Source organism: Marmota marmota, unplaced genomic scaffold (assembly GCF_001458135.2).
Source record: "Marmota marmota marmota unplaced genomic scaffold, marMar, whole genome shotgun sequence".
NCBI lineage: Eukaryota > Metazoa > Chordata > Mammalia > Rodentia > Sciuridae > Marmota > Marmota marmota.
The window spans coordinates 3,197,459-3,212,036 of NW_026000016.1; the positions used below are offsets into that span (position 1 = coordinate 3,197,459).

A 14,578-nucleotide genomic window follows, 5' to 3' on the forward strand; every position below is an offset into this window, starting at 1 on the left:
GTATAAAGGCATTTCTTTTGAAGAAGCTCCTGTTTTCTTCTGAGAAGTCATCTTGGCGGGATTGCTCAGGTATAATAGCCATCTTCTAAAACTTTTATTCCATCCTCTATTTTAAAAAAGATCTATGCAGCATTCATCATCAATATTTTAATTAAAATTATCTATCTTAAAAAGTAAATTATCAGTCAGATATTTTTTCCTGAGGTTTATTTTTATAATGTTTCATGAATAGCAACTCAAAATTTTAAGCTGTTTATTTCCAAATTTGATTTTCCTAATAACTAAGAGATATAAGACAGGGTAGTATGATAGAGAAAAACCTTTGTCCTCTTGCTGAAACATACGTTTCCTAGAACTTTGTGATGATAATATACCATAAAGAAAGATCATTATGGCCTTTATATTTTGTCTTATTTAGCTCTGATCGACAGCTCAGAATTATATTTGCTTCCCTGCATCTTTTGGTATAATGTCTTACACAATGCAAATACTGCAAATAATTCTCAGTTGAATTGCAGATGGGGCTCTCATAGCATCTGCAACATGATTAAGTCAGAGATCTATAGTACTACCTGATAATAACAAACATTTGCATTCCACTTGACAGTTTATAAAGATCTTTCCTTCATTTACACAATTTCATGTGAACCTCACAATAACATCTGGAAGAAGGTAGGCTATATTATGATCGCAGTTTTGTATGTAAGGACATAACAGCTTCCATTCCAAACCATGACTGTACTAATGATTTTGAATTTAAGAGTTAAGGTGTCATACTTATATACATATGTACTTTCATTTCTGAAATGCAAAATTTTAGTAAAACTATTTAAGAGATATTTTCATTTATTTTTCTTAATAAATCTTTATTAATAAAATTTGTACTTCTTGCACCAAAATATATTCACTTTGATACAAACTCGTAAAGCATTGTCATAAAGGTCAGAAAGGCTTCAATAATTAAGTAGATGACATAGTTCCTGTGTTTAAAGACAGTTTAATTCATTAGGAGAAACAGAAAGCTCCTGAGTCATTGAATATGTAAACAGCTTATCCCCTTTATTGGAAAGTTTCAGAAAATTGTACTACTTCTGAAAAGTAACACAGCTTGAGAAAGGCAGGGTTGGCTAAGGTTCAGAGAAAAATGGTCTGTGTGTTCTAATGCTCAAATCACTACAATAGAGTGTCAGTAACTTATGTATTATATAGCATAACCACAATGGCCTCTACTAATGTAATGAATGTGGTCTTATATTTGCTGACAATGTGTTACCTCATTTTTCTTATTCCTGTGGGATAGGATGAAAAGACATTAGAATTCAGAAGAAAGGATAAAAATAGAGGTCTCAATAGGCCTTGATGGTTGTGCTTGGTTCTGCAGTAGAGGAAACTTCAAGTTAAATGCTGCATTTGCAGCTTTAGAAGCATGATCAAAATCAGATTATTCCAAGTGGCATATTCTTTCTCATAATGTTTAATTCTGAATTTTCCAGGACTTTTTCTATCAATGATAGTATGTAAAGTGATGATGTTTTGATCCTGAAGCACACCATAGAATAATTTACCATCTGTTATTCTTGGGTTTTCCACATTCTTAAAATATTTGATTTTCAATATTAAATCAAAACATTTTTACTATTGTTGTTCATCATGGGATTTTTTTTTCTGAAAAAGCTATTATAACTTATACTTTGATTATTTTTAGAGGACGAGCAGAAGGAACTTCTTTGTCATACCTTATGTGATATTTTAGAAAGTGCTTGTTGTGACAACTCTGGATCATACTGCTTGGTTTCATGGTTAAGAGGAAGGACAACTGAGGAAACTGCTAGTATTTCTGGGAGTCCTGCAGAGTCTAGTTGCCAAGTGGAACATTCTTGTAAGATACATTTTTATTTCCTGAAATAACTTCTTATGCTTTTGTTTTAATGAAACTTGAATTTTTTGAAGAAAATCTTTTTTAAATTTCATAACATCTTTCTAATCGAAGCTTAATTAATAAATCTTAATATTTTCTATTTACCTTTTGATTTTAACTACTAGTAGATATATTTTTGCAAAAAAAAAAATCTCATAATGATCTTTTAAAGTTATAGATAACTTCTGCTTGATAGCAATCTCCCTTGAGCTTCAGAAATCTTATTAAGAAAGTTAAAAGAACAAAAATTTGTATACTTTAATTTCAGACGCTTTAATGTTTTTCTTTAGCATTTAAAGTAAAGGAGACATTTGATATCAGTATATTTCTTTTCTTTAGTTGCTTTCTAGAGCAAAGATGGGGACATTTTTTTCTTAATCACATGCTGTTTTTTCGCTTCCGAACTTTTTGGTCATTGTTATATATGTGGATTATTTTAAGGTAATTTTAATTATTGCTGAAGTTTTTCATACAGCTATTCTTTTTCCTACAAATTATGTATTCTGTGGCATTTAGCTTTTAAAATTTTTTATGTGATTGACCTAAAAACTGTCAGAGTAATGGGTGGGTTCCTCTAGTGGTGTGGAAACTAGATTACATAAGAGTTGCTTTTCTGATTTGCAATTGAGGAATAAACTAATAGGTGATTTTTGATAAGTGCTTCTATTGGATAAGTGACTTATTTTACATGTAATGCATTCTATTTACTATAATCTCTATAGAAATTATTTAATAAAATTTGATGGCTTTATTTTTAGAAAGTAAATTTCAATTGCTTCTAGAGACATCTTACCTTCCATATAGGATTAGTTGTGAGGCACCTTTGCCTCCTGGACTAAAATGTCCATGTGTTGTCATTGTCTTCTTTCTCTCACCTGTGCAATTAAAATGACTTAAGCCTGGGAAATTCTAATAGTACATTTTCAAGGAATAATTTTTAAAATTTAGACAGTTGAGTGATGTACCTTTTGGGGCCTTTCCAACAGAACTCAATATTTTTATGGCTGATAATGACATTTGAAGACAAGTTGAAAATATTCACAAGGATTATAGTAAAATATATCAATTAATATTGTTTTGGAATATTTTCTACATTTCACCAGGTTGCATGTAACATGTTTAATAGTTCCAGTTAGGATATTAAAAATTTGAGAGGAGAATAATTAAACTATTTAAAAGGCATTTTAAGGAATATGTACTTAAAGTCAGTCTGTAATTATATGAGAAACTGTTAAGCACTTTTTAATGTGATATTTTTCATTAGAATCTTAAAAATATGCTGTGTGCTCACCATGGACTCTGCTGTGCATCCTGTAGTGATAGGTTAAACTGCCCTGATTATATGCCCTTATCATGTGCGGGGTTTGCTACTTTAGTAACTAATTTAAGTGGGCATTATCATATTGAATTCCCCTTCAAAAGACAGGCTACAGTAGTTTTCCAGTTTGCTTTGTGCCTCATTAAGTTGACTTGACATAAAACCATATTTGAACTCCATTTTAAATTTTGTGTACATTTGAACCGTTTTGTTAACTGAAAATTTGAGAGCTTACCTTAGATAATGAACTGAATTTAAATTAAAATTTTTATTCCATATAACAATCTATTTTACCTGTTCTTTATTCCCAGTTCTCTTCTTCTTGTGTTTTATTTTTCACCATCCCTGCCTGCTAAGCTTTTTATTTTGCTTGCCTTTTTTTCCCTCTAAATTACTATCTTTATGTCCACTTGCATAGTATACCTAGTAAAATTATTGTGATAATCAAGCCCTTTGGAAAAAGTAGTCTAGAATTTTTAATTTATCCTAAAATTGCAAATGTGAAGTGTTTTCCCCTTCATTAATATTACATTCTATAAATATACAAACATTAATTTCATTGGCTTATGTGGTGTGTATATTTTTGGCTTGTTGGTAATGCACACTTGTTTGCAGTAGTGAATACTTGGGTTCAATTTCAGTTTGTTTCCCATATAAACCTAAAGATTATTTAAATTAATTCATTTGGCCTTCTAAAGATTTTTTAAAAATTACTTGAAACATTTGAAAATTAAAACTGTGCTATGTAAAGCTAGCATAATGTGATATTTTTAAATTGTCAGGAAATTTTAAAAATTTTGAACTTATAATGAATCAATTTCCCAAATTCACAAGAATGTATATTTGAAGCTATTAAGATTCACTTTATAAAATTCTAAAATTATTCATTGTGAAAAAGTAGTCATTGTATTCAGTTATTTTGAAAGACTTTATCTTGAAAGACTTTAACTTCCAGGAGCCAAGACTGAGTTTAAATCTCAGCTGTGTGTTCTTGAGAGAAGTCTTCTCTGTACCTCATGTTCTTCTTCTGTAAAATGGAGAACAGAGGGTCCTTATAATGATTAAATGAGGCCAGACCTGGCACTTGGAAAGCACTTAAGCATCACCTTTGATTAAAATTCTTTCTTTGATTTCTTGGATATTTTAAATTTATACTTGTTCTATATGAATAGTATAATCTATGTTACTGAAAACTTCTCAACAATTACATGAATGAATACAGAAACAAACTTAAAGCTGTTGTTGAACCTGTGTAACTTCAATGCTATGCGTTTTTATAAAATTTTCTTTAATAATGAAGCATTAAACTTAAAGATCTTATAAAGGAGGAAGCTGATGATTTTACGTGGAACCATAAGCTGAAAGATAATTTGAAAGTGAAGGGCACATGACAATGGTGTATGAAGCACTGATTGTCATTAGTTTCTCCTTTTTTATAAAATGTCCTAGTGTAACTGAATTGAAAATAAATGTCTGTTATTTACCCTTCTACATTCTCAGTATTATATCCATTTTAGTTATAACCATTGTAACTAAGACGTTGAAATATAAATTCATGTTATAGTAGACACTAAACAGAACCTTAAGGGAATAAAAGAAATAGGGACATTTTTTTATTGCTTGAAAGTATTTACAGCCTGCTGTGTGTATCTTGTGTCATTTATTTGCCATGTGTAGTGCTGAAAAGTGTCTTTTATGTATAGCTGCCTTGGCTGTCGAAGAGCTTGGCTTTGAGCGATTTCATGCATTAATTCAGTAAGTAACATTGGAACATTTAAAATACTTACTTTGTGGACACATTGCCATTCTAAGTCTGTTCATACTGTGGATTCTTAGATTGATATAGCACTGTGCTACTTAAACACAAATTTAAAAATCCCTTGCTTAAGGATTTTTTTTTAACTGAAAAATATAATTTATGTGTATATTTAATTATTTTAAGTCCTGAATTAGCTATCCAAGCACACTTAAAAATATTACAAGCTTTTTCATCATTACAATGAAAAAATATGTTAGCCTAATGTTTTTCTGACTTGAATTAATATAAAATTTTTTAGTGGATAAACACTAGAATTATTGCCTGTGTACCAAAATTTTTCTTTAATATTCAAAATGCCTATTTCATTAAAGTGTTTAAAATTTTGTTACAAAATAAAAGGTAAGGATGGCTATGTTGATACAATTATAGGTAGGATTGGGAATTAATTTATTAGTAAAGAAGCCGCAAATGCAAACTATAGTTTTAGCATTGAGATAATTGTTAAATAATTTTCAGGCTTTAAGAGATAAAATTTTCATCATTATTAAACACTTCTTTAAAGAGAGCCACTCTATTCTCTAAAAAAAAAAAAAAATGTATATTAAAGAATTTTATTGATGCCAGGCATTTCACCTAAAAGATGAAGAGTGTCCCCTACCGAGTAGATGGTTTGTTTTAATGGTATATACTGTATAGAGTGGGAGTTGGCAGAAATAGAATTTGCTTTTAATAGCTAAACTTGTAATTGAAAGTTCGAATACTTACAAAAATCTCCTGTTTATATGTATGTTTTAATGTATAAAACAATTTAAATTTTTCCCATTTGTGAATGTAGTAGATCTCATTATGTTACTAATACTTAATTATTTTTCCCCCCCAGAAAAAGATCATTCAGAAGTTTATCAGAATTAAAAGATGCTGTCTTGGACCAGTATTCAATGTGGGGAAACAAATTTGGAGTATTGCTTTTTCTGTATTCTGTGTTACTGACAAAGGTTTGTTTAAGAAGATGCTTCTTCTGCCCTTTATTAGTTTAGTACTGTTTATCCTGCTGTGATAAGTAATTTTTTGCTGCTGCTGGTGCTTCTAAATCTCAAAATAAAAATCACTTAGGCTGATAATAAGAAATTAACTCATATTTTCTCTCCATTCACTTGTTACTTAACCACTTTGAAACTTTCACCTCTGCTTTTCTGTACTGCAGAAGTTAGCAATGATAATCTTTATGAAATGGTGTCAGTTCTTATGAATTTTGCTTTCTTTGATCTTAGCAGTTTTTGGCATTGACCCCTTATCCCCTTCTGGGACTCCCACTTCTTTTCTTAACTTATCAATCATTGTGCTAGTTTTCTTCTTATGCCTCACAATTCTTTTTGTTATTGTTGCCGTTGTTATTTTCTTCGATAGCTTCTTTCTTTCTTAGGTGTTTTCTGCTTTCCTTCTGAATTTTGGTATTCCCTATATTTCATTCTCTAGATTCTGTATGCTTTTCATTTTGTGAATATCTCACTCTCTCAGCTTTATGTGTTTCATTCCAATATCTATACTTCTAGTCCTGCCTTTTTTCCCCAAATGCCAGTTTTATATTGCCAGTCACTTGTTAGTCTCAGTTGAATATCCTACTAGATATATAATGCCTGAAATCAATTTTTTTCATTTGAAAAATGTTTATTGAGCATTGACTTTATGCTGGGACTTGTGCTTATTATAGTATGAGATATTTTTAATGGCTCTATTCAATGTTGTGAAAAAATTACATGTAAATAATTATTTTCCGGGACTGAAAATTGATGCAACCACGATGGAAAGCAGTATGGAGATTCCTCAGAAAACTGGGAATGGAATCACCATCTGACCCAGCTATCCCACTCCTTGGTTTATATCCAAAGGACTAAAAATCACTGTACTGCAGTAATGTCAATGTTTATAACAGCTCAATTCAAAATAGCTAGACTATAGAAGCAACCTAGATGTCCCTCAATAGTTGCATGGATAAAGAAAATGTGGTATATATACTCAACAGAATATTACTCAGCTTTAAAGAAAAGTGAAATTATGGCATTTGCCAGTAAATAGTTGGAGTTGGAGAAAATCATGCTAAGCAAAATAAGCCAATCCCACAAAACCAAAGGCCAAATATTTTCTCTAATGTGCGGATGCCAATTCACAATAAGGTGGCGGGCACTAGGGAAGAATAGCATTATCTTAGATTAGGCAGACGAAAGTGATGGGAGGGAAGGTGAGGGGAGGGGATATAGGATAGGAAAGATAATATAATGAAACAGACATTATTACTGTATGTATATTTATGACTACATGACCAATATGATTCTGCAACATGTATACTTAGAAAAATGAGAAATTATATCCCACCTAGGTATGATATATCAAAGTGCATAAATGCATTCTACTGTCATGTATAACTAATTAAAACCAAAAATTTTAAAAAACAATTATTTTCATTGTGGCAATGGGTTTGGTGTATATTTGCATGTGCAAAGCGTGGTGAGAAAATAGAAGATATGCCCAAGTTTATGAAGTTGAATAATGGGCACACATCTTATAGTAGAGATCACTGGTGGATATAGGAATTTTATGAACAAATAAGTTTTGTGTAAGGAAAAGCTGTAATAATTTCCAAGCAGTTGGAGCAGCAAGTCTCAAAGGATAGGTTTGCGACAACATAGGTTTAGGAAACTGTAAATACTCAGCATTACTCCAGCATAATATGCCATATAACTAATGTGAAAGATGAGACTGAATACTTACATAAAGAAGTCTCCAAATATGAAGGTCCTTGTATATCATTCAAAAAATACTTCAGGTTTCATCTGGTCAAAATTGGCAGAGAAAAATAATTGAAAGTGACAAAATCTTTTTATTGATACAAAAACCCTTAAATTGGAATAAGAGTTTAATGAAAAGATTTGTTGTATGAATATAAGTCTAGAATAAAAGTAACCATAATAGTAGGTATTGGAACAGGTGAAGCCTAAATCAGGACAATGACCATAGAGTGAAAAAAAGAATATATTTAGAGATGAGTAATACAAATAAACCAAATATTTGACTTACTGAATATAAATGAAATAACCAAAGTACTTGGGAATTGGGTAGTTGTTGTGAATGGCACTAATGGTGATGTCTAAGATGATTGGTGTGTATGTGTGTGTGTGTGTGTGTGTGTGTGTGTATATATATATATATATATATATAAACTTTAGGTGCTTCCTCTCTCTCACCTTTTACAGCCAATAAGTTATCATGATAGTTGTTCTTTGAGCTACTCTTTGAAATGATACCTCCTTCCACCCCAGTGACTGTGTCCCTTGTTCCTGTTATTCATTTTGACTTTATCATAACTTGCTTTGTGTTGTTTACAAGGATGGCAAGTGCAAGATCATACAAATTTTTGTTTCCCTACAATCATTAAATGTTTACACATCATTAAGTGTTCTGATATTTGATTAGTCAGTTATGTATATAATTTTTACAACCAATAATGTGATAGAACCAGTGGTTAAAATTAGGTGAATAGCACAATGTGTATCAGTTTATCTGTGTCATTTTGGAGTTGATGAGGTTAAAATACCTAGATGTTATACTCCCATCTAGAACTTTTTCAATTTGGGTGTCCTCTGGGGGGATTAAGTGTAAGGAAACTGGTTTTCAAGAAAATAAACTTTGTGTCCTCCTAATTTATATTTTATTTTGTTGCTATACATTTGAATTGCTAATATTTGGGGAAAAGCCTGATCAGAAATAAACTTTCCATTTTCTTATGTGCCAGTTACATCTTTTGTATATTTAATTTATATCTGTTGACAATAATATGTGGATTTATTTAGTACTGATAAGTTTTTTAATGACCTAAAACAAAATGAGTTGTTTTAGTGGGTATACTAGGTTTTAATTTAATTTAGCCTAAAGTAAATATTAACTTTTGTATTAAATACATTTTTTCTTCTTCTTGAAAGTTAAATATTCTCTCTATCCTCTCTAATGAACAATGGATTTATTACCTACGAGTCTATTAGTGTTCTTTATGTAGAGCCCATGAAAGAAAATGGGTTTTGAGGAACTAGTGCTTATAGTTATCTCAAATGTACCCCCACTTCAAAGCTGGGTAATTCTTTGAAAGAAAGATTATGTAAATGTATTTTATTAAAGTTATAAACTGGTCATTTTTTAAACTACCATAATTTCCATTTTTGTTTTTAAATTAATTCTGCAAATTCTTGTTTTTTTTAGGGCATTGAAAATATAAAAAACGAAATTGAAGATGCAAGTGAACCTTTGATAGATCCTGTATATGGACATGGCAGGTAATTAACCAAACTCTCTGACCTCCTTTGAGAACTTTAGTTTTTAGGAACTTACGGTAAAATGTGAGTGAGGTAGATGAATTTCTTGTTAGTAGTGTTGACAGCATGGAGTCTGTGGGTTTGAGCAGTCTTGGGCTTTCTGCATTGCTGTCCTTCGTGCATTGCTTTATGGATTAGATGTTAGCTTCCAGTTGCATTGTGTCAAGTTTTTAAGATAATAAGAGGTATTTTTAACAAATTCTGCTTTGTTTCATTTATGAAATTTTTAAAAAAGATTTTACTATTTTTGAATTTGAAACAACATCCTTACCTATTTGAAAATGGTTTCTTGTTTGGGAGGAAAAAAAAAAAAATCTCTATTTCCTCTGGGGCCACCTTCCTCTCAAGGTTTTTTAATAGCCCATTTTTAACAAAATTAATAGAACATCGATACATCATCTGCCCTCCTTCCCTCCCTCCCTCCCTCCCTTCCTTCCTTCCTTCCTTCCTTTCTTTTTTCTTTTTCTTTTTTCTTTTTGTAATGGGGAACGAACTCAGAGATACTTTACCATTGAGCTATATCCCTAGTCCTTTTTATTTTTCTATTCAGAGTCTAAGTTGCTGAAGGTCTTGCTAAATTGCCTGCCCAAACTGGCCTTGAACTTGCAATCTTCCTGCCTCAGCCTTCCAAATTGCTGGGATTACAGGTGTGTACTACCACACCCAGCTGATAGTTAATTTACCTAATCCACGAGTCCTTCTTTTTAGACCATTCTGCCTCAGAGGTTAAATTCACATATCTTCGATCAAAGACAAAACACATTAATAATTACATATTTTTAAAGATGATAGTTAATTATCTATCATTTTTATTCATTGAAATATGATATCTTAAAATTTGTTGAATTCATATGATTATATAGAATAATAGTTACCATTGTAGCAATGCATTTAACAAGACTAATTATATAAAATGGAAAATATACTCCCCCTAACTTTATTTCTTAACATGATTTCATGTAAAAAATTACTTTATCCCTTACCATAGGAATTACTTGACTTGAAGACTAGCTTTATCCATATTTTAATTGCCTTTTAATTTTTATTAATAGCCAAAGTTTAATTAACCTCCTACTGACGGGACATGCTGTTTCTAACGTATGGGATGGTGATAGAGAATGCTCAGGGATGCGTAAGTATATTTGTTTGTGTTTGCTTTATTATTAATACTTCAGTAGAACACAGTTGATTATTATTCATCTATGCAGTGCCTGCACATGATTTAGAAGTTAGGGTAAGTGCTTTCTGATAGAAGAATCCTCTACAGTTGCCAAGACACAATGGCATCAAGGATATAAATTCAGAGCCAAGCAATATTGGGGTTCACTTCCAATCAAGTATGGCTTTAGTCAGGCTGTTGAACTACTCAGGCCTTTTATATTCTCTAATATGATATTGGGATTGTAGGACTAACTTCTTTAGAAAAGAAATAACAACTCTATACAGATAGCACAGATTTATTTGGAGACATATTGCAATTGTTGCTTAAAATGGAGGAAAATTACAGGTTATTGTGACTTGAAATATTTGCCTGAAGAGCTTAGTGGGTTTTCCTATTACTTTTAATAAGCATAGTTTCCTTTAAAATGCTGGGCAAATTTCATTTTATTACTGGTCAATATAAATTTTTTAATTTACCCATTCACCTTATATTAAATAACTACTGTTTGCCTCTTATTGAAGTGTTTAGAGTAGGACGTGAAGCCAGATAGTTCCTTTATTTCGCAGGCAAATTTATTATACAATTGTTTCTAATTTATAATTACATAAAACTCATCAGACAGCAAAGCAAATGTTATGATTGAGAAAATAAGTTACTACTTTTTGTTCCCATTTAAATGATTCTTAAATTTTAGTTTTTCTCAATTTTTAGAAATATGTATAGGTAACAGAAGCATGAAAGGATACAGTGTTAAGAAAATTAAAATTTGTGGAATGTCAGAATTTTATTTTATTTTATTTTTATTTTTTTCATAACTTTATTTTATTTATTTATTTTTATGGGGTGCTGAGGATTAAACCCAGTGCCTCACTTGTGCTAGGCAAGCACTTTACAAGAGCCATGGCTGGAGTTTAACCACAGTATTTTTTATGCAAAGAAAAGTATTTGAGTGCAATTTGAGAACTGCTTGGCAAGATAACATCACTTGAATTTTGACAAGTATGTAACAAGGATTATGACACTTTCTTTGACATGTTGAAACTGTCAGTTCAATAGCAGTTCCTCTTCCTACTTCTTTTACATATTTATATATATGTAAATTCATATATTTGTACATAAAGGAAGGATTCAGAATATAAGGTTTATTTTTTTTTATTTTTATTTTTTTTTAATTTTTTATTGTTGGTTGTTCAAAACATTACATAGTTCTTGATATATCATATTTCACACTTTGATTCAAGCGGGTTATGAACTCCCATTTTTACCCCATATACAGATTGCAGAATCACATCAGTTACACATCCATTGATTTACATATTGCCATACTAGTGTCTGTTGTGTTCTGCTGCCTTTCCTATCCTCTACTATCCCCCCTCCCCTCCCCTCTTCTCTCTCTGCCCCCTCTACTGTCATTCATTTGTCCCCCTTGTATTGTTTTTCCCTTTCCCCTCACTTCCTCTTGTATGTACTTTTGTATAACCCTGAGGGTCTCCTTCCATTTCCATGCAATTTCCCTTCTCTCTCCCTTTCCCTCCCACCTCTCATCCCTGTTTAATGTTAATCTTCTTCTCATGCTCTTCGTCCCTACTCTGTTCTTAGTTACTCTCCTTATATCAAAGAAGACATTTGGCATTTGTTTTTTAGGGATTGGCTAGCTTCACTTAGCATAATCTGCTCTAATGCCATCCATTTCCCTGTTTCTATTGAACTTTGTCAATTTTTTAATGCAGAGTAATACTCCATTGTGTATAAATGCCACAGTTTTTTTTATCCATTCGTCTATTGAAGGGCATCTAGGTTGGTTCCACAGTCTTGCTATTGTGAATTGTGCTGCTATGAACATCGATGTAGCAGTGTCCCTGTAGCATGCTCTTTTTAGGTCTTTAGGGAATAGACCGAGAAAGGGGAATAGCTGGGTCAAATGGTGGCTGCATTCCCAGCTTTCAAAGAAATCTCCATACTGCTTTCCAAATTGGCTGCACCAATTTGCAGTCCCACCAGCAATGTACAAGTGTACCCTTTTCCCCACATCCTCGCCAGCACTATCTTATATTTGATAAAGGGGCTAAAAGCATGCAATGGAGGAAGGATAGCATCTTCAACAAATGGTGCTGGGAAAACTGGAAATCCATATGCAACAAAAGGAATCTGAATCCCTTTCTCTCGCCATGCACAAAAGTTAATTCAAAATGGATCAAGGAGCTTGATATCAAATCAGAGACACGCAGTCTGATAGAAGAAAAAGTTGGCTACGATCTACATACTGTGGGGTCGGGCTCCAAATTCCTCAATAGGACACCCATAGCACAAAAGTTAATAACTAGAATCAACAAATGGGACTTACTCAAACTAAAAAGTTTTTTCTCAGCAAAAGAAACAATAAGAGAGGTAAATAGGGTGCCTACATCCTGGGAACAAATCTTTACTCCTCACACTTCAGATAGAGCCCGAATATCCAGAGTATACAAAGAACTCAAAAAATTAGACAATAAAATAGAAAACAACCCAATCAACAAATGGGCTAAGGACCTGAACAGACACTTCTCAGAGGAGGACATACAATCAATCAACAAGTACATGAAAAAATGCTCACCATCTCTAGCAGTCAGAGAAATGCAAATCAAAACCACCCTAAGATACCATCTCACTCCAGTTAGATTGGCAGCCATTATGAAGTCAAACAACAACGAATGTCAGAATTTTAAAAAACTATAATGGAATCTAGTCATTTTTATATTTCAGAAACTTAAGAACTTGAGAACTAACTTCATTTCCATTTTAGTCATATTTTTAGTTACTATGACCAAAAGACCTTTAAGAACAATTTTAAGGAGGAAAAGTTTATTTTGGGGGCTCACAGTTGCAGAGCTCTCAATTTATAGAGGGCTGATTCCATTGCTCTGGGCCTGAGGCAAGGCAGAATATCATTATGGAAGAGTATGATGGAGAAAAGTGGCTCAGAGCATCCTACCAGGAAGCTGAGCTCTAGAGAGAGCTCTCTTCTCACCAAGGAGAAATATATCCTAAAGGCACACTCAAATGACCCACCTTCCGGGCATACCCCATCTGTCTACAGTTACCACCAGGTTAATCCTTATTAAGAAGTTCATGTACTCATTCGGTTAGGACTCATAACCTAATCATTTTACCTCTAAACCCTCTTTCATTGTCTCACACATGTGCTTTCGGGGGCATCTAGTATCTAAACCGTAACTATTACTGCAAAATTATTCACTTAGAGGTAAGGTTAGAATGAGAGCCTAGTTTTGCTAATTTTTGGCAAGTGTCAGCATAAGGAGTGAAATTCATAGAGGGGAAATAGTCATTTTGTTGCTCTGTTATCTGTAATTAAGCTTATCCTCCTCTTAGAGCTTTATTCTGACATATAGCTGAAAGCATTTCATCCTGCCTATTAAAGATCTATCAGTCTCTCTTGATTATATAGGCAGGTTTCTTTGTTCTCTCTCTGCCTCTCATGTTGGCTTGTGCTCATCCCCACTTTCTTCTTGCTTTACAGAATAAGTTTGTTAATTATGTAAGTTTTGGTTCTTGATATATGCAGATTCATCCTTTTGTGATTCTCGAAATATTGCCATTCAAGGCTGTCATCTTGCAGTGAATACTTTTAAGTATTAAACCAGAGACTCTGTGTCTAATAGAAGAAAAAGTAGGCCCTATTCTTCATCATGTGTGATTAGGCCCCAACATCCTTAATAAGACTCCTATAGTGCAAGAATTAAAACCAAGAATCAATAAATGGGATGGAAACAAACTAAAAAGTTTCTTCTCAGCAAGAGAAACAATCTGTGAGGTGAACAGAGAGCCTACATCCTAGGAGCAAATTTTTACCCCTCACACCAGATAAAGCATTAATCTCTAGGGTATCTAAAGAACTCAAAAAGCTAAGCACCAAAAAAACTAAAAACCCAATCAACAAATGGGCCAAGGACCTGAACAGACACTTCTTAGAAGAGGATATACAATCAATCAACAAATATATGAAAAAATGTTCATCACATCTAGCAGTTAGAAAAATGCAAATCAAAACTATTCTAAG

At 32.4% G+C, this 14,578-nt stretch overlaps 1 protein-coding gene across 8 annotated transcripts in view; it reads left to right on the forward strand.

Moving 5' to 3' along the window:
• Positions 1-14,578, forward strand: part of Mindy3 (MINDY lysine 48 deubiquitinase 3) — a 78,364-nt gene that overhangs the window by 14,929 nt on the left and 48,857 nt on the right. For 3 of the 8 annotated variants that reach the window (XR_001503268.2, XM_048809058.1, XM_015483414.2), the window contains exons 3-8: positions 9-69; positions 1,706-1,879; positions 4,940-4,991; positions 5,876-5,990; positions 9,247-9,320; positions 10,412-10,491. Coding sequence is in view for 7 of the 8 variants with exons in the window: in XM_048809058.1 (XP_048665015.1) it covers positions 9-69; positions 1,706-1,879; positions 4,940-4,991; positions 5,876-5,990; positions 9,247-9,320; positions 10,412-10,491 (556 nt within the window). In the remaining variant the exon portion in view is untranslated. Of the gene's footprint in view, positions 1-8; positions 70-1,705; positions 1,880-4,913; positions 4,992-5,875; positions 5,991-9,246; positions 9,321-10,411; positions 10,492-14,578 lie in introns of those variants that run through there. The other 5 variants (XM_048809060.1, XM_048809061.1, XM_048809063.1 and 2 more) reach the window with 5 other exon arrangements.